The 27,976-nt window shown below is 45.0% G+C and overlaps 2 protein-coding genes across 7 annotated transcripts in view; one reads left to right on the forward strand and one right to left on the reverse strand.

Annotated features, from left to right (window-relative positions):
• Positions 1-3,522: 3,522 nt before the first annotated feature.
• Positions 3,523-27,304, reverse strand: NTAQ1 (N-terminal glutamine amidase 1). 5 transcript variants are annotated; one of them, XM_056482759.1, is made up of 6 exons: positions 27,219-27,304; positions 26,936-27,035; positions 26,219-26,269; positions 24,071-24,219; positions 23,621-23,745; positions 3,523-3,685 (listed from the first exon to the last, which is right to left on the reverse strand). In XM_056482759.1, the coding sequence occupies exons 1-6, from the start codon at positions 27,290-27,292 to the stop codon at positions 3,606-3,608; spliced, it is 579 nt and encodes a 192-aa protein (XP_056338734.1). In that variant the 5' UTR covers positions 27,293-27,304; the 3' UTR covers positions 3,523-3,605. The 5 variants fall into 5 exon arrangements, with proteins under 5 accessions (XP_056338734.1, XP_056338732.1, XP_056338737.1 ...); XM_056482757.1 differs by lacking the exon at positions 3,523-3,685 and adding an exon at positions 12,475-12,764; XM_056482762.1 differs by lacking the exons at positions 3,523-3,685; positions 27,219-27,304 and adding exons at positions 12,475-12,764; positions 24,656-24,713 and having other exon boundaries at positions 26,936-27,025.
• Positions 27,291-27,976, forward strand: part of ATAD2 (ATPase family AAA domain containing 2) — a 29,969-nt gene continuing 29,283 nt past the window's right edge. Inside the window, exon 1 of one of the 2 annotated variants that reach the window (XM_056482747.1) lies at positions 27,291-27,872. In XM_056482747.1, the coding sequence (XP_056338722.1) occupies positions 27,291-27,872 (582 nt within the window). The remainder of the gene's footprint in view (positions 27,873-27,976) is intronic. The other variant, XM_056482748.1, reaches the window with a different exon arrangement.

Consider the following 27,976-nt stretch of genomic DNA (forward strand, 5'->3'; position numbering starts at 1 on the left):
CAGAACTTGGCTCGTTGTTGCAGTAGAACATCCCAGATAGAGCTATTGCTTCATCACATCTCAAAGGAAATGAGCCCTTGCTTCTAACAGAAACCATGAGCTTGTGCTCATGAATCTGAACTTGCCTACAGCACAGGAGTGATTGCTGCCCTAAAAGAGATCACACTGATCTGAGACCTTCAGCTCTACCTTATGACTTACAAAATAATGTGGTTTTTTTCTAGTCATATTACCTGAGTGATAATCTTGTTAGTGTTGGGACTGCAAACAGTCTGACCTAGGTTCCTGCTCAGAGGGAATGTGAGTAGGACCCCACTGAAGTGACTCCTAATAAATTGGGGAAATGCAAATGAAATGTGCCTCTGTTTGGAACAGGATAAGTTATCATAGTAAAACAGGATTAATTGCCTCATGAAAACTATGCCAGCTATGGAAATAAACACAAAATGCAGCTGTTTTGTTTCTAATCTCATTTGTACTGTCATATAAGGTATGTTTGAGTGGTTTCCTAAATGGTGTGACTTGGATCTGCAGTTAGAGGATTGCACCCCCCCAGACACAGGTCTCTGGAAGCCATAGGATCACAAAGCCTTTAAAACAAGAGAAAGCTGTTAAGACCTACTTCTTATTCAACCTTTTTTGAAAATAGCAAGCTCTGCTTATTTTAATAGGCTAAATGTGCAAAGACTAAATCCTTTAAGGGGAGTACTGGATCTTTTTGGGAGTATGTTGGGGCCCATTTTCATGTTAATGCTCCTACCACCCTCTGCCCTTTTAAGTGCAGGGATAGAGATGAGTCTTCCTGAAACATGGATGAGTGTCTACCTTGATGAGTGATAACAAGTCACCTTGTATACCCTCACTGTCTGTCTTAGTCTAATAAAAGAAGTACAGTTCAGCCAAAAACCATTTTGAAAATCTCTTACACAATGAACATTAAAATTATGACTCTGCTTTGCCCCATCTTTCCCTAATTTTAATTTCTGCTTGCTTTACAGGGCTGAACCTCAGTGAGCCATGTAGGGGATTGCTTTATTTTTGACAACCTGAGCTGTTCCTGTGATCAGAATTGCAGAAATTGGAAAGCACTGTTTTCCAAAAGGCTCTATAAATAACTCATGGGTTCAAAGGCCTTCCCTAAACTGGAAGGACACCAGTTCACTCCTCACCATTCTTGATGCATAGTATACTGCACTTTTTAGTTGAAAACAAACAAATGTCTTTTTAGTATGTTTTCCTTGGATAATTTCAGTCCTGGTCAGAACAGACCTTGAATATAGATACCAGCACACACAGGTTTGCAGCTGAGGTGCCAGGTCCATCCCAGAGCTCCCCAAAGGTGCTGCTGCTTTCATTCAGTGGCTGGAAGTGGATGGTGGAACAGGAAAGACACCCACTCCCAGCTTCACAGGATAAATAAACAAACCTTCCCATGGGATTTGCATAGACAGAGAAATGCAGTCAGTGCAGGAACTGCGAGTTCCTCCTTGTCACAGCACACCAGGGATTTTGACTTATTTTAGCAGGGCTTTTAAGCTAATTCTTACCAGCATTTATTTTTATTCTTGAAGTACATAAAATATGATGTCTCTGTGGGTAATTTTTGATGTGAAAGGTGTGTCAGCCAAGGAGCTGCCTCACTCCCTGTCTGCACCCTGTGCCAAGCTGGGGTGGGCTACAGTTTTGCTTTTTCTTGCATTCCCTCCACAAGCAAAACTCTCACTTTTGTGAGGGATTTGGCTCATGTTCCAAGCCAGAAATCTTTTCTCTCCTTCCTGCCACCCCAGTGTGACAGCCCAGCTGGTGGGAAGTGTCAGAGGAGGCAGTACACCCACAGGGGGCAATCACCTGGCTCAGCCTGGGGGCAGCCTCCGGCCCAAACATGATCCAGCCTGAGCTGATGAGAGCCCCTGTGGCCTGGCCATGACTGAACATTCCAATGCTGTGCTAGGCTGGGACACAGCACTGATCCCTTGCCTTCCCAGCACGAGGTGTCTCTTGCTACCATGGCATCACTTTTTCCCTTGGGGCTTGGGACACATTTTGTCCACGGGTCTCCCACCAGAAGCTGACCATGGTTTTCAGCACTGGTCCTCTCTTAAATTACTTTCTCCCAATCTTTTTATAGCTCTCTGACTGAAGTGGAATTTATTCTTTCTTTTTTTAATGTAGCTGGAGGTGTAAATCCAGATAAATATAACTCCTGAGGGGGAATCAACCTGCCCATGCCACAAGTCAGCAGGGCCTGTGTTATTGCTGGTATATATAAAGCAAACAGAAGCCTTTTTAAACCTCTGAAACTGAAGTAATTTTTTTTTTTTTGTTACGTATAGGTAATTAAATGGTTCTCATTTAAAAGTACTGTCTCCTGGTGGTAGGTAGAAACATACAATCTTACTCTTACCACACACTTTTATTTTTAAAGCCACTATTTTTAACCCAATGGTGGGATTCAGGGTTAATGCTTGTTAGATCTGTGTCTAGACAGTTGTGAAAAACAGGAAATTAATTACATTATAGTACGAAAGGAGAATTTAACCTTTTCTCTTCTCACTAACACATGGGACTGAGGAAAATATGTTAGAGCAGAGTATTTTGGAAAGTTTAAGGAAGTAGAAAAATGAGAAAAAAAAAGAAAAGCTGAGTTTCCACAAGGCCTCGTGGGAATTATTACACAGAAAATAATGTGCCAGACTCTGCCCTCAGCTACACCCAGGCAGTAATTTGTTTCCTCTGGTCCCGGTGGAAAAATTGAATTTTATTATTCCCTGCTTATGCTGAACATTCAGCAGAAGGAAAAGCCAAGTTAGGCCATTTCACACACATGCATGAGCACGTGTGGCAGCTGCAAGAGAGCAGCCACTACACAACACCCATCCTGCAGCACATGAGCCAGTCAGAGAGGTTTGTAACACCCCTGGGCATAACAGCACCTTGCACCCCTTCTCCTCAGGCTGCCTAAGGCCTCAAGGCATTTTTGAAATATTTACAAAGTTATTTTTTGTTTATTTGGATTAGAGGCTGAAAAAATGCAAAATTCCCCTGCTTGGCCCTTCAGGAAAGTAAGAGCTCAAAGGCTTATTGGCCCCAGGCAGCAGCCCAGGGATACTGCTATGGCTGAGGATGTATACAGGGTGAGGCTCCAGCTTTAAAAAATTGCTGTAATGAACCCAGAGCATGAATTAAGACAGAACCAGTGTGGACAGCTGGCCTGCTTGGAAAGAGCTGGAAAGCAGAGGCCTGGGTGCTCTTCACCCACTTATTCCCCCCACTCCCAGCAAAATTGCTGCTGTTTTGATGCAAAATACACCATGGCCAAAAGCAGTGCTGCAAGCATCCTCCAGACCGCTCTGAGAACTTTCCTCAGCCCCCTAATGTGCATTTCCACGGTTTCTTAACCCTCCCTGGACCCCAGCACCAAGTGCCTGCTCCACTGCACAGGCACTGTCCCTGCCCAGATGGCTGCATGTCCCTGAGCCCTCTGCCCATGAGCAGGGACCCCTTTCATTGTGTGCACAACTCACCTCCCTCATCTGCATCTCTGCTGCAGCCAAACGTTTACATTTGCCACACATGCTGCCAGCTGGCCAGAAACATTAATATCCCTATGGCAGAGCAACAAAGTCTTCCCAAGGATCCTCTGCGCCTCTCACCCCACCTCTGCTGTTCTGCCCTCCTTTGCTGGCTGCTGGGAGCATGGAGGAAAGGGATTAGTCCTCTCAAGAATATTTATTTGCTTAGTTCTATCATGATTTCTTTTAATTTTGAAGGCACATGAACATGCCGTGTACAAATGACTGAAATAATACTGTAGCTAATTTTATGGCGTCTTTAGCACCATCCAAAAAGAAAAAAAAAACCTCAACCAACAAACAACTGTCCCTGCAATGGAGCAATCTAAATAAAGTTCTTTAAGCAATACAATATTTCCCTGTATAGCTGTCAATGTTTCCACTGCCACTTTGTCTTCATAAAGGAACCAAGCTTTGGCAAAGCTTATATCAGAAAAAAACATCTTCAAGTGTTTCCAAGGGAGTATGGGTTAAGGGGGATTATGGAAGTTAAAATCACTAGAATGCTGGCCTAAGGGTTTCAGAATGGAAAGAGCCTCAATTTATTCAGATTTACTTGCCCATGCTTGTGCCAGGGAGGGAGGGAGTGGAGCAGGAGCCCTTGCAGCATTTGTACCTGACCAGCAGTCAAGGTGTGGATCCTCAAGAGGAGCCAGCTGCTAATGGGTCTGGTGAGGAAATAATTCAGTGCTGCCCACTGCTAATGCTGAAGGGAGCTGGGGAGCCAACACCCAGTGCCAAATGTGCTGCTGTGGAAGGAGCTGCCTGTGCCTCTGTACCTGTGGGGAGGCCCAGGGCACGTGCATGCAGATGGACAGTACAAGCTGCCCTTCAGAAGTCTTGCTCTGCAGTGTAAGGAAGGTCAGTAACTTTCTTGTCAGCAGCAGCAGCTTTGCTTGAGGAGAGGCTTTAGGACATGGCTCATCCTGGGGTGGTGGGGTGGGAGGGAGTTTCTGCATTAATCATTAATCTTTTTTCTGTTTTTTTCATTACTATCTTCTGCTTGATGTCAGTGTAGCCTGCTTGACAGTCTACTACTGCCAAAAATGGTGTTTGATTTACAGAAGAGGTGAAAAGCTAAATAGAAAAGGATACAAGTATTTCAAGGATCCTCATCTTGGTGTCTCTCCATGGCCACACCTGTCACCCCTGAGGTCTCCTGGCACTGGCGACTAGTGGAGGAACCCCAAAGCTCCTCTTGCTGGCCAGGATGGGTTGCTGTAGTACCCTCTCAGGTATCCAAGAAGCCACATTTACCTCCAGCCCATCCTCAGGTTACCAGATGAACTGCATGAGCTGAGATCTTGCAGCCCACTTAATATTTAATCACCCTTTGCCCTCATTTTCTTAAGTGGGCAGTGAAACCCTAGCTAGCCTGTGTGCCCCAGCAGCATGGTGTTTTATTACAGAAAGCTCAAAACAAAGCTTCCATTTGCTATTCCAGCCATGCCAATGGCTGTAGCACTGGAGCTCCATGGATCACTCTCCCAATGGCATTCAGCAGCAGCAAGGAGCAGTCTAACAGTGTTTGGGAGCAGGCTCTTTGCACTATGCAGGCCAGGCAGGGGACCTAACTGTGAGACAAAACAATGCCAGCTCAGAGGAGAGCAAGTGTCAGTGAAGATGGTGATACCTCCTTTGGACCCCACATGTGTACTTCTGTCACATGTCAGGCTTCAGATGTCCTCAGCACTGGGCAATCTCCACGTGTGATTTTTTGAGCTTCATGTGCTAAGCCAGGGCATTTGCTTTTTGAATGACCACAAATAAGCCACATTTCTGAAGATGTCTGTAAGCCCAGCAAGCATCCTTGCCAGGCTGGATGGGAGTTGGAGCAACCTGATCTAGTGGAAGGTGTCCCTCCCACAGCAGGGGGGTTGGAATTAGATGACCTTGGAGGTCCCTTCCAACCCAACCCAAACTATTCTATGATTCTATGATCTTGGGTGGCAATGTCCTGCAACCTTCACTGTCTGCACTGCCCCTGCAGGCAGTGAGCAGAGGGGACCCCATGGTCCCTGACAAGGGCTGGGGACCTGCACCCATGTGGCCAGGGCCAGGCTGAGCCATTCCACAGCCCTGATGCCCACAGCAGTTCAAAGCAGTAGGGCCACAGAGAACATTGACAGAAAGGTTTCATCAAGCTCTGTGCCTTGGAAAGGATGCTCCTGCTCACACAGCCCTTGGCACCAGCTCAGAGGAGCTGGGGCTTTGCCTCTCTGCATGGATCTGACCTCCATGCACCATGAGAGCATGGAAAGGCTGACAAGCAGGAGATGCTGAGAATGTGCGTGGGTCTTCTTTGCTGGCAACAAAGCTCCTCACTTGGTCTTTCAGATCTCAAAAGCACCTAACCTGAGGTGTTTTATTTAATAGTTATCAAATAAGTTGAATGAGAATGACAATTAAATAAACAATCGGCCCTGTAAAGGATCTCTGACAAATATGGCAGGCAGAGCACTGGAAATCTCCCCTGAGTCCCTTCTTCCCAGCCTACTGCTGGGAACAAGGCAGGGGGAGCACCCTGCTGGTGACCCAGCAAGAACAGCTGGACCCCACAGTGCTGGGTATTTTGTGTCTCAGGACCAAGAGTATTGTTTACTTTACGGGAACTCCATGGACAATGCATTTGAAAACTCCTGGCCAGACACATACTGTAGCATATTAAAAGGTATTTTTAGTACTTCTGGCAAAGCAGAACTTTGAACTCTGCTTTTAGTTGTACTAAGAAACTCCATGGACTTTACTGGAAGCTCTGCATATTTGTACCAAGGTAGCAACTGGCAGAGGTTACTTGACTAAACAGTTGCATTTCCTTCATGCAAGAGAAAAACACAAGTGCAGATAAATACTGAAAATAAATACTGGTGGGATTCCTGACCAACAGTGGGCTGTATTTTCTTCCTAAGAGAGTGACTCTGCCTGAAAAAAGTTTGAACTGCCAAAGAAATAATGTCATGTAGCAAGGAAAAATGACTCTGAATGTCCTGGATTTGTGATGACTTTGTTTTTGTACTGGTATAAATATAACTGTGACCGTTTCATACAGCAAAGTGCTCTGTGATGAGTGCAGTGTAAATAGTGGAACTGATTACACTTGCTATAAGCAAGGACTGGCAAGCCTTGCTCCACCCCAGCAGTTAGAACAGTGGAAGTGGTGGGAGCTTTGCAGCTAAATGGTTAAAAGCTGCAGCAGAACATTTTCTCTGGATGGCTCCAAGCATGGAGCTGGTGTGCTGCCATTTCAGCAGCCAAGCTGAGACGGGGAAGCACGCCACCACAATTGCATACTAAAACGAAGGGAAGGCTGAGATAACTACCATCTTCTTACTGTGTAGGCTGTTTGAAAAAAAATAACATATAATGATTCCTGCCTTATTGCAGTGTTTGGGTTCCAGATATAGCCTTGCATGGGAAGGCTGGTATGATGCTGAACCAAGCAAAATGAGCATTTCCTGCTTTTAAATAATATAATGTCAGGAATCCAGCTCACTGGAAACATCCTGCTCATCTTCCAGAGCAGGAAGCAGACATTCGTCACAAGTACCAGGTGAATAATGTCACTTCAACTGGATGTTGTGAGTGGCAGTTCACAGCTCAGGTCCTTAATGCTTATTTTTATGAGTATAAAATGAAGCTTGGTACACCTCATGCCTAGGAAGTGGCTTAGCTCGCTCAGAAACTCAGGGACCTGCCAGAGGCCTCAGATAACTAAGAAAGATTTGTTTTAACTGCCCTCAGTATCCAAAGTATTTCCTACTGTAAGTATAAGGAAACATTGAGGATACTTAAACAACCATATTTGTTTATCTTAGGTCAAACTGAAGAGATTTTCCAGAACCACTACTGCAGCTGCATTTAACTTGCTGAAAGGCTGCATTTGTATGGAGTGCTTCACTTCTGACTGCATGATCATAAACGGAAGGAGGTGAGCTCCACAGGGAAGTGCGCACAAACCCGGGCAGATGTCTCCAGACTCTCCTTCCCTGGGTGTGCTTCATTAACCCTGGCCTCAACTGGGCCAGGTCCTGCATAAGGAGGAAGCCAGAATGCAGAAGAAAATCACCAGCATTCTCTTCCTCAAATTTCTGAGAAGATAATTGGACAGACGTTCAGACAGGTTTTCCCTCGAGAGGAGATGAGATTCTCCAAGCCTGTGAATCCAAAGTGTCATAGGAGGGTAACCCCACCATACTTGGAGCCATCTGCTCTGCCGGGTGACATGTGAAGTGATGCTCTTCAGGTCCTCCTCCCAGCAGTGTGGCTCATGCCAGGTATGGGGGACAGTCACCACCTGGGTCAGAGACAGTGTTTTGGGAATGGTTCTGCAAGACACCCAGTACAAGGTAACTGTGATTACTGTAGGGACAGGGTGGTATTTTCACACCTCATTCTTACTCCCTGGTACAGTTTTCTCAAGTCATTTAGTCTACAACCCTTGTTTCCTAAAAATGTAGGGGAAAAAATGAGAAAAATGAGAAAATATGGACCAAACTAATTCTAACAAGGAAAACCTGACCAACTAGAGATGGTCATTTTACAGTAGAAGTTTGGAGAGGAATGGTGCTCAGAGCATGCATGAGACTCTGGCTGGGCAATGAGACTCTGGCTGGACAATGAGACTAAGAGCAGAGGAGGACGCACATGTCAAAATGTCCTGACCAAGGCTTTCATACTGGAATTTGATTATACAAATGCACCCATTGTCCCCTTGCTTCCTGAATAGTCCAGTTCAGATTGCAGCATCCCCAGGTATCCAAATATAAACTGATAGCAAACCAATTGGTCTGACATCCTAAGGTGTCCCAGCCCCACTTTGGTAGGGTCTGTGACCATGACCAGATCCCCCAAACTGGCACAGGGTGTGATGATGCTGCCATATGGCCCCTGGTGTGCAGGAAGGGCTTGCACTGGCATTCCAGGCTCAGGCAGTTGAGGGAAATACCTCAGCCTTCAGCCACAACCTTGCAAGATACAAATCACCTCTGCAATGCTGTCAGAATGACTCATTTTAAACTGTAACAGCTACTGGCCGGGCTGAGCCAGCAGGGGACCACCTCTGTCCCTGTCCCAGCCTGCGCATCCACTGAATGCTGACTGCTCTCTCTGCTGGCCAAGCGAGAAATGGGATTTTCTCAAGACAGACCTGGTCACATACAAGTTTGCGAAAATGCATTTGCCAGGAAAAAAGTGTCTATTTTTCTAAAGCCACAATCAGCTGAATAAAAGAGGTTAGTTATCAAATAAATTATATTCTTGGGTAAAAAGGAGCAGCAAAGAAGAGAAACAGGCTGGAGAAATGTGGGTGTTCCATCTCATGCTGCAGCTTACTGCTGCAATAGCCTGTTGGAGATGGGAGGAACCACCTGTCAGATGGGATATGCCCCCATTATAAGGCTATCAGAGTCTCACCCTATGATGCCTAGAAATAAAAGGATTGGAGAATTTCCAGTAATCAACAGAATACAGAAGCTGGGAGACTGTGGGATTGTGAGTAACTGACCTGACAGCAGGAGGGTTTCCCCTCACTTTCTTCAATGCCTGACTCAAGGATCCCCTAGCTCAAACAGCCACCACTTAGGGGTGCTCATAGAAGCCCATAAAAACTGTAACAACTGGACAATAGGAAGACATCACTGTGGAAAAGGACAAGGCAAAGAAGGCTTAAAGAGAATGGGAAGCTGAGCTGCACTAGGAAATCATTGTATTAGAAGTACATAAGCAGCACATCTTTGTCCTGGACACAGTAGGACAGCATCTGGACACAGTAAAGATTAAAAGTCTCAAGGGCTGTGGAGTGTAAGTGAGCACAGACCGATCCTGTTGTGCCAGTGCAGCCCAGACAATCAGCCATCAATGCTTTCCTATTATTTCTTATCTGTCAGTGGCATGAGCCCGGTTTCCCTGCATCAAGGAGTGAGGCTCTCCCTAAGCACCACTTCAGCTGGGTGCTGTGCTGGCCAGCTGCACCTGAGAACCAGCAGTTGTGCTCTGCTATACAACATACTCCACACATGTATGTGGGGATGAAGTTCCTTGAACCTTAGGTGTTTAAATACATCACTGGTCACAGGGCTGACAATTAGTGATGTCTGGCAATGAAGTTGCCTCCTTGCCATCAGATTTACAGTGGAAGTTCTTTGCTTGTACTTCTGCAGGTACATGGCAAAGTGGCTCTCAGCAACCTTTGCTTTTCTGTCTGCAACTTACTGTGGTGCTCAGTGGGGAAACTACACTGTGGGGCCACCTCATGCATCAAATATGGGTTGACAGCAGAGGTTAAACACAGCAGGTTCCACAAAGTAGTCAGGACTAGGGTTACCTGGAGAAAGGACCAAAGAGGGGAGGGAAGTCACTTAGTTCCTCTGATGGGACACTAGAACTAATAGCAGAAAATAGCAGAAAAGAGCTGCTTTCTGATAATTACAGTGAAGCAAGTAGCTTATCTTTGTATTTTGGGCCCTACATGAGCACTTGATGTATTCCTGAATTCCTTCCTTCTGATACCATGCCACCTGAAAGGTAATGAAATGCCCCCAGACTTGATGGGCTAGAGAGACAACAGCACACTATCACCATCCTCAGCACTGAATTAAATAATTCTCTGGCTTCTACTGATCCCTCTGGAATGACAACTTTTTACAAGAGCCACAGAAGGGTGACTAATTATAGAAAAGCTATAATCACACACACCCAGCCTGCTACATGTAAAATTAAGCACCCGTTGAGAAAGATTACAGAGAAAAAGGACTAACTCTTCGCATTGATTTTCCTTTAAATTTGCTTATTCTGAATAATGGTTCTGACTGTTGTTAACAGTCTTGATGCTGAAACTAGATTAAAGCAGGCAGATTCTTGTGTCTTGACCCCCACTAAAGGGAGTGTGTCACAGATTTCAGGCACTGGAAACCAGCTGAGGTTAAATCAAATGACACACTCAAGCAGGGAGGGATGAGAACCTCATGTTCTGTAACAACTTAAAGAGCCTGTTGAGCAATGCACAGGAACTCTGTGCCTCTGAGATTCAACCACTTGAAGGATAAGAAGTGCTTAATACAAGCCATGCTGTTTCATCTGAGATGTGGATCTTTACATTCTCACTTCTGCTGTGTCTAACGCAGTGCATTGGCAGCTATAGGGAGCTGAGCAATCAAACTACTGCTGCTCTGCACTGTCATAGCCAGCCTTAACATCACTCAACACCAGCAAGTCACATCTTCATTCTCTCAGAGAGTGCCTGCTACACCAGCATCAAGCAGAAAGAGCTGCCATTTCATCCAAACACGGAGACATCAGACCTTTTATACAGAAGTATCTGGTTAAATCCAGCTGTCCCCTCTCAGGAGGGCTCTGTGCACCAGTTTATCAGGAATCCCAAGTTTCATCTAAGTTCCTTCTGAGCCAGTGACACTGCTCAGAGTAACAGAAACTGCAGATCAACTGTCCCACTCCAAAGGGGAGTGTCCCAAGAACTGGCCTCCTAACTAGTCCATGCTGGCACTCAAGGACTATGTGGAGTAGCAGCCTATCTGCACAGGCAACCAACTATGCTGCATCTGGCAATAGAAAGTTTCCTATATTCAGCAGCCCTTATGATACAGAAAGAGATGTCTGGATGAAGTGAATCAATCCCACAGCTGTTCAATTGGCTGTCTCTGCTGTTAATATGCTGAGTAAATTCTCTAGAACTGATGAGAGATACAGTAAAACTCTATGTACATAACAATAAACCTATGTAACACAAGATTTTTACAAGTTTTGATGCTTTTCTTTACTTACAAATAAATGATCCCTTAATACTTAAAATCTTTACTGTGCTTCTCACAGGAATGAAGGGTATCACAAATGTTTATAGTAGTCTCAATCCCAGTAGGTTTCCAAGGCCTGACCAGCTAAAGCCTTGAGCAGCCTGGTCTGACCTGATTTGAACAGGAAATTGGACCAGCGACTGCCTGACCCTTCTAACCCGTGTTCTTCTACTAGTCTGTGTCTCTGATGTGCTAGGGTATAAAGTAGAACAGGTCCAAAGCTGAGAATAAAAGACCTCATTTTATCCTGTTTCTGCAATTCCATGTTTAGGGCAGTCTTCTAAGAAGTGTGAGACTGCTCCAAACCCTCAGTCAGCATGATGGCTTTCCTGGGAAGCCCTGCAGGGATGCAGCTTGGTATCACCTTCAAGGATATTCAGCAGCACACAGCCCTGAAGGGGGAGGCTTTCTCACTCCCTTCCCCCCAGCCATATGGCCCTGCTGATTTCCTTACACCAGCAGGAGCAGCTGTCTGACCTCATGGCAGGCCAGCTCAAGGAACCAAGAGGCAGGGAAAAAAAACCTCAACAAAACTTCCTGCTTTCTGTCAGAATTACCCTGAATTACCATAAGGCCAAACAAACACCAAGTCCAAGAAGATGGGAGCAGGTGAGAATGCACACAGCCAAGCATGAGAAGCAAAAATAGCAACTGCATCCTCCAGGAACTGTCAGCACTAGAACATTTAACTGAAATGGCAGGATTTAATTCTCCCCTTGTACAGCACAGAAACCTGGATACTTACCTGGTTTTACATAGTGCATGGGAGCTCACAACTGAACTACTAAATCAATTTTCCCTTTACACTTCTGCTAAATAAGGACTAATCAGTAAAGCTAGTGAAGAAACTGAGATGCACTGTCTGTTTATATATAATTGACAGCAATCATAACATGAAGAAAACCATATCTCAATTTTAAAATGTGACAACATGTAGCAATTTAGGCTACAATATTCAGTATTTTATGCACATGTTTTTCCAAAAGATTTTTTTGCAGCTCTTTTCAGTTTAGGCACAGTAGCTGGAAAAGCAATATGCTTATGGTGGCACGTCTGCCTTTGATTTGACATTAAAAACCAAGTACATTCTTACATAATTAAAATAAAGGTTTTTATTCAGTCTATGATATTTCTGACTGGGTGTTCTAGTTTTCCAAATACCCATTCCATGTACAGAAATATAAACCATAAATACAGTGCAAGAGCAGCAAAACAAAACACATCCACTCGGAACCAGAAGAACTTTGTTCACTTTATCCTTCCAAGGGATAGCTGTAATCAGTCTGACTGCCAAATCGATGCACAAACTCTGAAAGGGAGAACACTGACCCCCATCCCACTTCGGGATTCATACTGATGAAATCATCCAAGTTCATCTTGGAATCTAAAAAAGGACCAGAAAAGGGAAATATTTAAGTTCCTTACGCAGGTTCTGTAGCACAGGTATACATCTTTCAAGAAAACATTCCAAACCCCTCTTCAGTAGTTCAGTTCACTCCATCAAGATTCTGCAAATTGTGTAGTAGTACAGAAACATCGCTTTTGCCCTGATTCCCCTCTCTGCCGATGGCAACAATCACATTACTGGATCAGTAAGCATCAGTAAGTCACTAGAAACTAGCATGAGTGGGTAAGATTTTTCCCTTCAGCAACAGCCTAGAAGGGTCAAGCAGTGGTCAGAGAACTGGAGTGCAAGTAACAGCCAACACAGGGAAGTGCAATGCAGTCCTCCTGCAAATGTGATGACTCAAAAGCAGGGGAAATATTATTCACCCATTTAAGTTCTGAACCAAAGTCAACACAGTCAACTTTTGCACTGACCACAGAAGAACGAGCTCATAGCAGTAGTAAGAACTGGAAGTTGCTTATTGTCTCTCAGAAGTGATTAGCCCCTTGGCAAACCTGAAGATTGTTACTCTCCAGATTACAGTACCTGTTTTCCCTCCAGTCCTGAACTTTGTCCTCACCGAACACGGGCCCACAGCAGGGCCAGAATATGCAGAGGGGAGATGTGTGACCTAACCCAGCCCCCAGCCCAGAGGGATGCTGAGGTGAAGAGCACAAACCTAGACTGGAGGAAAATACTTATTTTTTATGAATCCTGAATGACAGAATGAAGTCAGGGGGAAAAGTTAAACTGCCATGGTTTCAAGAGAAAAGTAACCATGACTGCTCTTTGCTAGGATTTTAATCTGCTCTGTTCCCTACAGGAGGGGTAGAAACCATTCTGTCCCATTCATGGATCCCAGAGAGATCACTGGAAAAGCACTGGTGTGCAGTTTTGAATTTAGGTGCCTTATATATCCTTTTTCCACAGCTGGCCTGGTACAAGCTTTGCTGACTCAGAACCATGCTGATCAGAGGTTCAGTTCTAATGATGAACATCTGTGGACTTGTTTTAGGTTCTCACTGGTGATGTGCACAAATAATCTTTTTAAATACCCATTTAAAGAAAACTGGCAGAGAATGAGTTTAAGGAACAGACTGGTAAAGCCACTGCTACAGGTTTACTGTACAGATATACTGTTAACAGTTCTTCCACTGCATTAAGTATTTACCATGGATGATTCATATGTGCATTTAAGGATTAAGAATCAAACAAGAGGAGGCTCTGATGAATAGATTATAAAACCCAAAGGATAGAATTTGCTTCAGCTGCAAAATGCTTGTGTAACTAGGCTTACCATTATGGACAGTATAAGCAAGGAAAGGAAGATGAAATTCAGGAATCCCAGACCCAGGAGTCCCAGGCATAATCCAGCCCCTGAAGGCTTCTGTTTGCACCACATCTACACTATAGCACAGCTTTGTGACTTCCCAAATCACAGCTCTCATACCCTTCTGAGGTCTGGCCCCTAATCTTTTCCTGTAAACCTGTTTGAACTCTGCATATGGAAAAACCTTATGTCCAGCCAAGCATCGTCCTACTGCTGAAGTGAGTCTGGCAGAACTGGAACAATTTCTGCCTATGTGGGAATTTAAAATAGCACAAGCTCAGCAATTTGCTGTCACAGGTCAAGAACAAATTAGTAGTGGACAACAGCTCATTCTTGCTGGCAGACTGTTAAGTCTGTTTTCCAGTTCCAAACTTGCCTTTTCCTCCCAGATGCATTTTCAAAATTAATTCTTCGTATACTTTAAGATTAAATAAATAAACAATTCTCTGCTTTATGTGCACTGAGCATAGTAAAAGAATTCATAAAACTGCTCTGTGAATGGTAAAGCAGTTCAAAGGAGATTGTTCCAGTAGTTACAAACACTGCTGCTGTTCACAACTTAGAAGTTGCTACCACAATGCCTGTAGGAAATGAAATATTCTCTAACTTCAGAAGGATTGTGGCACAGCATAACACAGCCCACAAGCAAAATGCAATGAAAAGAAAAAAAAAATTACCAAAGCAAACAAGTCCATTCCTATGAAGAGTGATGGCTTAGGAACCTGTCAGTAGATGGCACCGGAGCAGCACCGGAGACACCCGTACGAAAACCCTTGTGAGACCTCTCCCGTTTCATTTGTGTAATAACAGCCCTGCTGTGCTGGTCTTTCCTCATGGGCTCTGTCTGAAGGCGTGAATGTTGTGTTAGACCTTGCAGTGCTAGGAAACAGCTCGGCAAAATGCATGAGAATCCCACAAAGTCCTCTTCTCAAAGCAGATGAAGAGTGACAAGCACCAGCATTTACAAAAGACATATCTGGATGCTACAGCTGGGGACCAAGATGATCTCACACCCCTCCAAATGAGGCCTATCTGGCCCATTCTGGGATTCTTGTGTAATTTTATTTTTGTTTAAATCATCTGCCACTTTTACCCCCAGCAGGGGTGAAACAAAAGGCATGCACTATCTCAGGCACTGTCAGCCACTATACTTGTGGCTTCTGCCAACAGCAGTTAGAAAGCAGCGTTTAAGCCAAGCCTGGGCTTGGCTCACAGAACTTGGACTAACGGTGTAATGACAGCTGCCCAAGAGCTGCTGGAAGCAAGGAAGTCTGGAACAAAGCCTCAAAGATCAGCTCTGCTGATGCCTAAAACCTTGCGGGCACCTAAAAGAAAGTTGGACTCTTCACAGACTTGTGTAGGTGTTTACAGCTCTCTTCAGATCCCCCTCCCTTGTCTGAGCAGGGAGATAAGTCAGGACTCTTCCCACTCTCAGCTGGGGGCAGCTGTCTCCACAGCTAAGATATAACTGACTATGCAAACCATCCCAGTTGATCTCAGTGTAAAACACAGCTCACCACTTTAAATTATCTTTTACATCAAGTGGTGTAATTTCAATAAGCCACTCTGGGAATTTATATACTTCTTAGTTGTGTCTTTACTGTATCTATCTGACTTGATTCATTACCTCCTCAAAAGCTTATGAAGCAAGGACCTAACTTGACAGACTGGAGTTTTATTCTCAAATGAGAGCAGCAGAAGGTTCCCATGAATTGCATAGGAGCTATTTCAATCAGTGCCTTTTCACTTTCACTAGGATCCTGCCACCACTTCGGAGAGGAGATACAGAAAACAACTGCAGCAACTGCCAGGCCTCCGTCTAACAGATTTCCTGTAACATACGTGTTTGATACATAGTGTCCCCAGAATTTCTCAGCTGTCCTACTCATCCTCTTCAAAATAAAAATGAAAAAACCAACCCAAGTAAAACCCCATCATTATTGGCTACCAGGGATTTTATCAATAATAAAAAGAACAAAAACTTTTTACAAATCAACCCAGCAAGTGTGCTACTGAACACCTTAGGAGAACTGAAATTCAAACCAGTGCTTTTCAGTGTTAAAGCTGCTGCTATCACTTGTACACAAGCCATACGACCATCTGTTCAGAGTAATTTTGAAATGCACTGTGCAAGCTGTATTTTACACAGGCTTGCAATAAGGAGGGCTGATCTCATCCCAAATCATAAACTCAACAGAATCAGACCTCATTATTTGTGGAAAGAAGCTTTAAGAGAAAACCCAAGGTTGGGCTCACTAGCTCTAGAATAATTAATCTCTTCACCAAATCTCATCTTCTTGGTTTTCATTATTTAAACAAAATACCCTATTTTCTTTCAACAGCAGATCACTGGCAAACAGGTGGGACCAGGGGAATGTGCTGCAGCTCAGGTATGTTTATTCTAGAAGAGCAGCTTTGAGGACAGGGCAGGGTGAGAAAGCACTGTGCAGCCAGTTAGATTGGCCAGCCTCTCCTCAATCCATGGCAGCACAGCAGAACAGAGGCCAGGGCAATGCCAGTAAAAACCACAGAGGCCTAACTCTGGGAAACAGCAAGAGCACAGAATCACAGAATAATGAGGTTGGAAGAGACCTCTAAGATCATCGAGTCCAACCTATGTCCTAACACCTCAACTCAGAGTCTAGACTATAGCACAAGTGCCATGTCCAGCCTTTTCTTAAACAAATCTAGAGATGGTGATTCCACCACCTCTCTGGGAAGAGCGTTCCAGTACTTTATTATTCTTTCGGTGAAAAATTTTTTCCTAACATCCAACCTATACCTTCCCTGACATAGCTTGAGACTGCGTCCTCTGGTTCTGTCAGTTGCTGCCTGGTGGAAGAGACTGACCCCCACTGTCTACAGCCTCCATTCAGGAAGTTGTAGAGAGCTATAAGGTCACCTCTAAGCCTCCTCTTCTCCAGGCTAAACAACCCTAGCTCCATCAAACGTTCCTCATAAGGCTTGTGTTCCAAGCCCTTCACCAGCCTTGTTGCCCTCCTCTGGACACATTCAAGCATCTCAACATCCTTCCTAAACTGAGGGCCCCAGAACTGGACTCAGTACTCGAGATGTGGTCTCACCAGTGCCAAGTACAGGGGAAGAATGACCTCCCTGCTCCTGCTGGCCACACAATTCCTAATGCAGGCCAGGATGCCGTAGGCCTTCTTGGCCACCAAGGCACATTGCTGGCTCATATTCAGCCAGCACCCCCAGGTCCAACTTTCTGCCTGTATACTATCCAGCCACACTGTCCCCAGCTTGTAACGTTGTAGGGGATTTTTATGGCCAAAATGTAGAACTCGGCACTTAGACTTATTAAACTTCATGCTGTTGGACTCTGCCCATCTATCTAACCGATCTAAATCTCTCTGCAGAGCCCTTCTTCCTTCCAATAGATCAACACAAGCTCCCAGCTTAGTGTCATCTGCAAATTTGCTAATGAAGGACTCGATGCCCTCATCCGTATAATCTATAAAAATATTAAACAGAACAGGCCCCAGCACACAGCCCTGAGGGACACCACTGGTGACTGGCCGCCAGCTGGATGCAGCACCATTCACCACCACTCTCTGGGCCTGGCCGTCCAGCCAGTTCCTAACCCATTGAAGAGTGCTCCTGTCCAAGCCATGTGCTGCCAGCTTCTCCAGGAGTATGCTGTGAGAGACAGTATCAAAGGCCTTGCTGAAGTCTAAATAGGCAACATCCACAGCCTTTCCTGTATCCACCAGGCGTGTCACCTGGTCATAGAAGGAGACCAGGTTGGTCAGACACAACCTACCCTTTGTAAACCCATGCTGACTGGGTCTGATGGCCTGGCCATCCTGTAAGTGCTGTGTGATAGCACTCATTATGAACTGTTCCATTATCTTACCTAGTACTGAGGTCAGGCTAACTGGCCTGTAGTTACCAGGATCCTCCTTCCTACCTTTGTTGTGAATGGGTGTCACATTGGCCAGTTTCCAATCATCTGGAACCTCACCAGTGAGCCACAACTCATGATAAATGATGGAGAGCAGCTTCGCAAGCTCATCTGCCAGCTCCCTCATCACCCTGGCATGGATCCCATCTGGTCCCCTTGATTTATAAATATCCAAGCATCCCAGCAGCTCTCTGACTGCCTCTTCTTGGATAACAAGAGGACCATTTTGCTCCCTGGCACCACTTACCAACCCCTGAGGACAGTGGCCTTGAGGACAAGCTGTCTTATCATTAAAGACTGAAGCAAAGAAGGCATTAAGCATTTCCGCCTTTTCCTCGTCTTTAGTTACTAGGTTGCCTGCCTCATCCAGTAAGGAACAGAGGTTGGTTATACCCTTCCTTTCGCCATTAATATATTTGTAAAAACTCTTTTTATTATTTTTAACAGAAATTGCCAAGTTAAGTTCAAACTGAGCTTTGGCCTCCCTAATTTTTTTTCTACATGCCCTAGCAGCTCCCTTAAATATTTCCTGAGAAATCAGTCCCTCCTTTAAAAGATGATACATCTTTTTTTTTATGTCTAAGTTCATTCAAAACCTCCTTGCTCATCCAGACTGGACGCTTGCCTCATCAACACGTCTTTCAGCATACAGGGACAGTCTGTTCCTGTGCCCTCAGGAACTCTGCTTTTAAGCACATCCATTTCTCCTGGACTCCTTTGTTTCCAAGAGCTGTCTCCCAAGGAACTCTTTGAATAAGTGTCTTAAATAAGCCAAAGTCTGTCCTCCAGAAGTCCAACATAGAGATCTTATTAATATTCCTCCTTATTTCAACAATTATTGAGAATTCTGTTAATTTCAAGCTCACTATGCCCCAAGTGTCCTCCAACCTCCACATCACCCACCAGTCCATCTATATTTGTGAACAATAGGTCTAACATAGTCCCTGCCCTGGTGGGCTCTCCCACTAGTTGTGACAAAAAGTTATCTTCCACACACTCCAAAAACTTTCTAGACCGCCGTTTTTCTGCTATATTAAGTTCCCAGCAGATGTCTGGTAGGTTGAAGTCACCTACAAGAACAAGATGATCCTGAAACATTATTCAGTTGCTTATAGAATAAGGTGTCCACCTCTTCATCCTGGTTGGGTGGATGATAGCAGACTCCCAGTAGGATGTCAGCCTTGTTGGCCTTACCCTTAATTTTTACCCATAGAGACTCAACTTCATCATCATTAGTTTCAATACCTATGACATCCAGAGCAGAGCCACTTCCAAGAGGCTAACGCTTAGCATGTGAGTTCTAAGGAGATACTGATGAGTCTGAGAGGGTTTTCTTTTATTGCTGTTTTATTGGTTGAACTGGAGTTGCCTTTTAGAAAAACACGTTTAAAAAATCATCTTGTGCCATCTTCAATTTTTTTAGGCATAGACTGGAATTCATGACTCCATGTAAGCCTACTTTTAATGATTTATTCCCTCTGAGTTACAAGTAGGAGAAAAATGTTTGATTTGTTAATGATTGAGATTGCTCAATTCAATTCCAAAAGGTTTTGGTAGCAGGGGAGAGCTGTAGGGGTGGCTTCTCTAGAAGCTTCCCCCATGTCCAACAGAGCCAGTGCCAGCCAGCTCTGGGATGGACCCCCCCCTCTGGCAAAGGCTGAGCCCATCAGGGATTAGTATAGTACCTCTTCCTTTAAGAAATTAAAAAAAGCTATTGCTTTATAGTAATATAGTAATTGTGGCCAGAGAGGAGTGAGAATATGCAGGGGAAACAACTCCACAGACACCAAGGTCAGTGCAGAATGAGGGGGCAGGAGGTGCTCCAGGCACCAGAGCAGGTATTCCTGTGCACCCTGTGGTGAAGACCATGGTGAAGCAGCTGTGCCCCTGCAGCCCAGAGAGGAGCCTTGGAGGCAGGAGTGGATGCCTGAAGGGAGGCTGTGACCCCTATGGGAAGCCCATGCTAGAGCAGGCTTCTGGAAGGGACCTGCAGACCTGTGGAGAGAGGAGCCCAGGTGGAGCAGGTTTGGTGGCAGGACTTGTGACCCCGTGGGGGATCCGTGCAGGTGCAGCCTGTTCCTGAAGGACTGAATCCTGTGGAAAGGGAGCTACACTGGAGCAGTTCATGAAGATCTGCAACCCATGGGATGGACACACACTGGAGAAGTTCATGAAGAACTGCATGAGAGGAACCCCACACTGGAGCTGCTCTCCCTGAGCAGCAGTGGCAGAAATAACCTGTAATGACTGCTACTGCCATTCCCCACTGAGGGGGGAGTGTGGTTAGCTAGAAAATCGCCCAGAAGATCACGCGGTGTACGAGGAGTTAGGGCCCCTCCCTCTCCACAGTGTTGGCCGATCACAGTTGGCATGGTAGAGTGATGTAAGCACCTGTCGGGTACTTAAGCCGGTGCCCGTCAATCAATAAACGCACTTTGCCATCCACCATATTGGTGTAGTGTGCAATTTGTCGCGGTCAGTTTGTAGTTTCGCCGCGGTCTCCCTCCGGACCAGGTCGCCCTTGCTTTGCGTCACCAACGCGAAGCAACAGGGGAGGGAGGAGGTAGAGGACTGGGAATAAAGCTAAGACTGGTAAAGAGAGAGGGGTGGAGGAAAGGTGTGCTCAGGATTTGTTTTGCTCCTCATTATCCTGCTCTTATTTTGACTGGTAATAAATTCAACTAATTTCCCTAAGTCAAGTCTGTTTTGCCCATTACAGTAATCAGTGCGTGATCTCTCCCCATCCTTCTCTCAACTCATGAGTTTTCATTGCATTTTCTCTCCTCTCTACAGCTGTGGGTGAGAGTGACTGAGCAGCTTTGGTGGGCACCTGGCATCCAGGAACGGTCAAACTGCCACAACATCAAAGAAGACATCTAGGAAACAGAAGGAATACAAAAACCTTGCATCTTCGCAAAAGCTTAGGAACTCAGCTACTCTAAATGAAAGAAAAAAAAAAAAAGGAACTAAAACAAACCAGCCCTGATAGAAAAAGTGCCTCACAAACAAATTGGTATTAAAACAAGATGAGGTCGGTTCTGTCAGCCATTAATTATACTGCAGTCACTGCTAACATGAAATATGTAAGTAATTTAATCTTATGCAAACACAAATCAACATGCAAAGCAGAATGTTCTATCTAAGTGAAACGGCAGGGAGAAAACAGTTATCTGCAATGGAACTTGGCATGGACACGAACATTAAAACCCCAGGCTCTTTTATGATAACAAAAGGTCTGCCACCCAATTTTACATCAAGTTAAAAATAAGGCAGCTTTATGCCTGATAAAACTCTGCTGAGACATTGCAGTTGGACCCAGACTCCTCGCAGACTCACAGCACTGCGCACATTGAAGCACACATCATTACAAAGTATCTCAAGTGAAATAGAACGCAAAAAGTAAAGCTGGAGGAAGTGGTACTAAATGAAAATAACTTCAATTAGATGTCCTAGATCTGTGACAATCTAGTCCTGTTCTGACTCAGACCTTGAAGCTCCCTAGTGAATGACTTTTCACCTTCAGTTGGTGCAGGGTAACAAGTTTCTTTCAGCCAACTGACCAGGAGATGAGAGCACATCAGCAGAGCTGTAATACTGTGTCCATTTGGAGCTCCTCAGCACAAAAAAAACCCCAAAACATGGACACACTGGAGTAGGCCCAGAAGAGGAAAATCAAGTTGTTTGGTGTAGGACAACATTTATTCAAGGAGAGGCTCAGAGAACTGGTTCTGTTCAGTCTTAAAAAGAAAAGATGAAGTCTTAAAAAGAGGAGAGAAGATGCCTACATCTACCTGATCAGAGGTAGGACAATGGAGCCAGAGTCTTCTTGGAGGAGACTGGCAACAGGACAAGAAATGAAAAAACCAAGTTGGAACATGGGAAATTCAGATTATATACTAAGATTTTTTATTCATTTTTTGTTTACCATTACAGTGGTCAAACACTGGAACACTGTCCAGAAAGGTGGTGGAATCACCGTCTCTGGAGGTGTTCAAGACCAAACTGGACAGAGCCCTGAGAAATCTCTGCTTCAGGCAGATGTTGGACTGGATGACCTACGGACATTTCATTCAGCATGGCAAGGTACAGAGCAAAGAATGAAAGCATAAGAGGAAGTAAGAGCTACATATCCTTCACTATCTACCAGCATCACAGAGACAATCTGGAGGCTGGCTGAGGCCTGTGGCTGTGGCTCACCAGTGAGGTAAAGCTCAGCCAGACACAACAGGTAAGGGGAGAGTTACTGGGTTTGCAGCTATGGAGTCATTTACTCCAGCTAGAGATATATGTGCACATCTGCAACTTTTTGGGTCATTATGTAACCTGCTACCCACAAGTAACGGTTTTTACCCTTTTGATTTGAATAGAATTTTTTGCTTTCCTGGTCTCACCTCATCTACGTTCCTCACACTTTCATTATCTCTCAGCCTACCAAAACAACAAGGTTTCCACAGGCAAAAAAAAGTTCTCGGCATCTACGAGACTCCAGCTAACAGACAACTTTGACTGCAGTTCAGGAATGCTACGCTCCCTACAATACCTTTGCATAAAAGTCTGCTGAAAATAATAACCAAGAGTTAGAATTCAAGGCACTTCATAACCTGGATTGTCTTGAAAACACCTAAAGCCTCATAACAAAGACTACATCTGTGTTCCTGCTCACTCTCATAATTCATTTCTACTCTCATGTGGAACACCAAGCTTCCTTAGAAGCCAAAGCAAGGGCTGAGAAATAATTTCCTAGCAACTTAAAACCACTTGGACCTAAAGACAGAATATGTTACTTTGACCCTGCCTTTTCTAACAAAAACACATAGCAGTACTGCATTATTAAAAATCAACAAAACCAAACATGCAGAGCAGTAATATGAAAACTCTTTCAAAGCAAAACCTCACCATGCTTTCCTTGGAAAAAAATGAGAGAACAAACACACAAATGGCAAGTGTTAACTCAGCTTGCAAAACACATGATTAGAATAAGCTGAAGAGCTGTGTGATAAGAATTCTTTAAGCAGCTCTACAGAATAGATGGCAAGTCTTTGCCTCTCTCTCTGCCTGCCCAGAAGCTATTAGCTAGGCTATCACTTAGAAGATGCTTACGGCTCAGGGAAAAACTTGCCAGCAACTTAAAACATCCTGGAGTCCCTTCACCTGGTAGAGAGACCTCAAACATTTCATGCAGGCAAAGCCACCACACTGAACAGAGCCTGAAAACTTCCTCCTGCCAACACTACTTTGCCAGAATGGGATCTGTGTGCTAGAGTGTGGTATAATCACTGTGTGAAAACTCTGTGACCCCTAAGCAAGTTATTTGGCCTGCTTGCTTCAGTTCTCTGCTGTAACTCAAGAACAGTATTACTCACCTCTCATTCTCTGCTCAGTTTATGAATATCAGTAATTGATGTTCGATACCAGTAAATGCCAGAAGGCATGTTAGACTACGTGTTCAAAAAAGTGAGTACCAAATGCTTCTTAGCCCTGTTTTTTCCCATATGAAGTAATAAGCTGGCTGAATAAATGTTATACAAGTTATTCATTTCCCATGTGCATCCTGGACTACTTCATTCAGAACTATAAGCAGGAAGGAGTTCTGTAGCTCACCTGCAGTTTCAATGCAAGGGTATGGAGGTGGAGGTTTCTGCCATTTCCCATCCGCATCCTTCATGTGAGACCTGTCTGAAGCAAACGTCTTCAAGTACAAATCTGCTCGAATCATTCTGATTTTTCTAAAAAAAATTGCAAAATTGTATCAAAAGATGCATGTACACAACACTGCTCTAATCACTCAGAATAAGAACATGTTCCTCTCATCAAGGAACACTAATGTTATTAAATACACAAACCAGGAACATTGGGTCAAGTTGTTAACATGAAGCTACAGTAGAAAAGAAAAGGGCTTTTGATGACTAAGGTAAAGAACTCTAGAAAAGTAACACAGTGCATTTATTTTACTGGAATATGGTAAAGAAATCTCTGTCCCTATGCATACACAAAGAGAACTTCAACATTTCATGAAATACCATCCATAGCCTTTATATGTCATGCCATCACCTGTGGAACTCTGGACGAATGCTGTCATCCAACCTAAAAGCCTCCACACTGTACACATCAAAAGGACATGGAAATGGCAACACTGTGTCAAGATCATAAATGAAGTTCTGCTCCCCACCGGCAACATGAAGTAGAATAACATGGTAGTCCTGGGAAGAAGGGTAATTGCCATTAGTTAAACAGCAATTAATGAACTGGCAAAGAGAGTGGAATAAAAAAGATTCCTAGAAGCATAAATTCAGATCCATTTTTTAAGTCTGCTTGCTGTCCTTGAATATTAAGCCTGTAACATTTCTGGCATCAGGAGAGAGATTTCCTAACATCTATCTTGCCATCTGCTCTTCAAGAAACCTTGCTATTCTCCCCATTTCTTTGCAGCCTCCTTTGATTTAAGCCAAGACAGCAAACTAAAGTGTACACTACTCCTAAGAAAACAGAAAATCTCTCTCATGTTCCACACCAAACCACAACAGTTGTTTGGTTAAGCACTTTTTTATTAGACCCAGTCATAAATAAACTCACAAGATAAAGTGATAGGTTAACATTAAATTACCTAGTGATCTCTTCTAATAAGAGATTCTGTACCTGTTGCAGTAACACGGTCTGTGAATTTGAGTGTCGAGTGCTCAGCTGCCAGAAGCACCTGAAAAACCAGCACACCACTGAAAAACCAGCAAACAGCTCAGATTGGGAGGAGCACAGGATTAAGACAATTTCCTGTAACAGCTCTTGAAGCTGGGAAAAAATATCTATGGGTACCACATCACACTTTTTCAAGGCAACTATTTTATCAAGACATTTGGGGTATGCAGTGCAGTTTTACTCCTTAACTTGCAAGAAACCCAGGTAGAGGTTTGGGGACTCCGCAGTTACTGACATTAGGTGTCAGGTATGTATACTGCTGCTTTCCAAAATTAAATTGAAGGTAGCTCTTAACTACTTACTTATATTTACACTGAATCCACACACGAAAAGGGTTGAGCACTGTCTTTTGACGTTTTCAATATTAAAACCACAAAGGCATTTGAATGAAAAAGATTTGGGCAATCTACTTCACCAGACCAATATACATACACCACTGTATCCAACAGTATTTAGAAAAACCTATTACAGACCATAAGAAAAAATAGCTTACAAGTTTTACACAACCTATGATTCACTGAAATGTCAAAGCTAAAACACTTTTTAACCCATTAATTTTTACAAGAAACCCAAACTCTGCCATGGCCTTTCCTGACTCTGCTATTCCCTTTTAGGCCATATTTGTAACACTTGGATCTCTTTTTAAACCAAACCTTTTTTTTTCTTTTTTTTGGTACTGTAAGGATACCAATGCTTTGGAAGAAAGTGAATGATTCAGAAATCAGAAAACTTCAGAAGTTTGCAGATTACTTTGCAGAATTTCAGAAACAGAAACTGCCACCAAAAAATAGGTTCTTTCTGCCAGGTAAGGACTGAAAGGACTCTATAACAATACCAAGGAATTCTGCATAAGCAATTACTGAACTACATTAATTGATCAAATGACACTTCAAAGCCACTGTTTATGGGTCAGTTTAACTGCTGACTCCTGAATACATATACAGCTTATATTCTTCTATCATCTGGGAGGCCCACATAAATATTTTCGTCCATCTACTTCTTGCAAGTACAGTCATCTACCTACAATTCTACAGGGCTGTCAGCCTCAACACCCAGATAATAATTTTTACAAATCCATTATGCATTTTTACTATAACTAAGACTTGTCACCTGTAGGTTTTACTGACTGTCTCACTATTAATTTATGCGAGATGGTGCAAAGGAGCACCAGATTTAGGCTATCTATAAATCTGTAAAAGATCTATAAATATTAATGAAAAACTATGCAGTGTGTGAAGTTGGAAGGGAATTTAAGAGGTCATCTGGTCCAACCTGTTGCTCAAGGGGACTCTCCAACATCCAACTGCACAGGACTGTGTGATAGCTTCCAAAAATCTCCAAGCATGGAGATTCTACAATCCCTCTGCTCCAGCGATCCATCACCCTGAGAGCAGAAAGTGCTCCTTTGTGTTCAGATGGAACAGTTTGTTACATGCCCATGGGTGATCCTGCAGCTATCAACTACAGGCACACACTCAAAATTATTGAGAATAATGAATGCCTTACCCAGACAACAGGCTCATCTCCATGTCCAGATTTCTGCTTCCAGAGTGGAATCTGAAAGTTATAAATGAACCTGAAGTGAATAAAATCTTTCAGATTAATACAGATTCATTTCAGGTGAATTGGTCAGTTCTTTGCTAACCTATCAGCTTCCTCAGGTTTCATCTGTGCTGCAGTATGAAAAATTATTCTAGTTTCTCTCTCAGGAGCATGAAATTGGAGGTACTATTCTGGGCCACATTAGAAAAGCTGTCCAGAGAAGTGATGGAATCACCATCCCTGGAAACATCCAAAAGACTTGGGGATATGGTTTAGTGATGAACATAGCAGTGCTGGGTTAACACTTGGGTTTGATGGTCTTAGAGGTCTTCTCCAACTTTATGGTTATTAATGGTTCTATGATTTTATAAAGGTAACTATTCTCCTAAATTGACAGATTACAGACAGAATTACTCCCACAGCTCACAGGGACACCATGCCTCATTCCATTGTCCTGAATACAGTGCATTAAAAGATCTCACGTGTGGTTGGCATATCTCTGAGCCAAAGTGAGCTACAAGACAGGTTTGGACTGTATCTCATCTACAGCCTGGGCTAAAGGCTCATTCCCCAACACCGGGCTGTGGTCGAAATCGTCGGGACCATGTCTCACCTACACTGGTCTGCGTCTTAAGGCCCGACTTTTCCATAGCTGACTCTGATCACATCCCATTGACTCACCATCCTTCTATCATTGGATATGAAAACAGCATAAAATTCTTCTAAAGGGTACCGATCCTGACTCCTGATGTAGTCACAAAGCTTCCAAACATTTTCTTCGCTGAAAAACACAAAATCGATTATTTATTTTGTTTTCCTCCCACTTCATTTCTCGTGACGAGGAACGAGCCCGGGAGTGCGAGCAGCTCGCAGCCGCGCCATTCCCGCCGGCGGCTCCGGCTGTCCCGGCGCCTCAGGGGGCCGTGAGGGGCACCCGCTCGCCCACCCCCGTAGCTCCCCTTACCAGTAGCAGCTGGTGTAGGTGCAGGCGGGGCGAGGAGGCACCGCCGCCTCATAAGCGGCCCCAGGCCGCGCCATGGCCGGGCTGAGCGGCGGTGAGGGCGCCGCAGGAAGCGTTGGGCCCAGCGGCGGCAGCAGCAGCCGCTATTCCATTCCCGAGGAAAGCGCGGCCATCGCGGCTCGGGGCGGGCACTTCCCGGGTACGGCCGGAGCGGCAGGGAACCGCCAGGCGGGACAGGACGAGGCGGAGCCGCCGAGCCAGCCCCGCCCCGCGCCGCTGGCGCAGCGCTCCGAGTTTTCGGCGCCAAACGTGTGCGGCGCGCAAGCCTCAGTGCGCCGCGTGTCCTTCCGCCGCGCGGGCCGCGAGCGGCGGCCGCAGGGGAGAGCGGAGCGCGAGGGAGCGCGGCGGAGGGATCCGGGCGGCGCGCGCGGCGGCGGGCCCGGGCCCGTGCCCCTCACCATGGTGGTCTTGCGGAGCAGCGCCGCCCGCCCGCCGCGAATGGCCGCCCGCGACAGCCGCTGTCGGCGGCCCCCCTTCGACCTCCTGGACTCCAGCTCCGAGTTCATCTCCCTGGAGCCCCCCGCGCTCAGGAGCCACCGCGTATGGACGCGCTCCGGGTCCGCTAGGGCCCCGGGATCCAGGAGGGCCGAGGAGGCCGTGAGTGCCGGGGGGGTGGGGAGAGCACGGCCTGGCGGGCAGCGCCGGGCTATGGGCCCGGAGAGGCGGCGCGGGGGAGCCGCTGCTGGCCGGGAGCTGCTGGG

This window comes from Oenanthe melanoleuca, chromosome 2 (genome assembly GCF_029582105.1).
Source record: "Oenanthe melanoleuca isolate GR-GAL-2019-014 chromosome 2, OMel1.0, whole genome shotgun sequence".
Lineage (NCBI taxonomy): Eukaryota > Metazoa > Chordata > Aves > Passeriformes > Muscicapidae > Oenanthe > Oenanthe melanoleuca.

Coding starts and splice junctions, on each gene's coding strand:
- NTAQ1 (XM_056482757.1), bottom strand. CDS start 27,292: ATGGCGCGGCCTGGGGCCGCTTATGAGGCGGCGGTGCCTCCTCGCCCC. Junction 27,036..27,218: donor ACCTACACCAGCTGCTACTG/GTAAGGGGAGCT, acceptor TGTGTTTTTCAG/CGAAGAAAATGTTTGGAAGC. Junction 23,746..24,070: donor ATTCGTCCAGAGTTCCACAG/GTGATGGCATGA, acceptor AATTTTTTTTAG/AAAAATCAGAATGATTCGAG.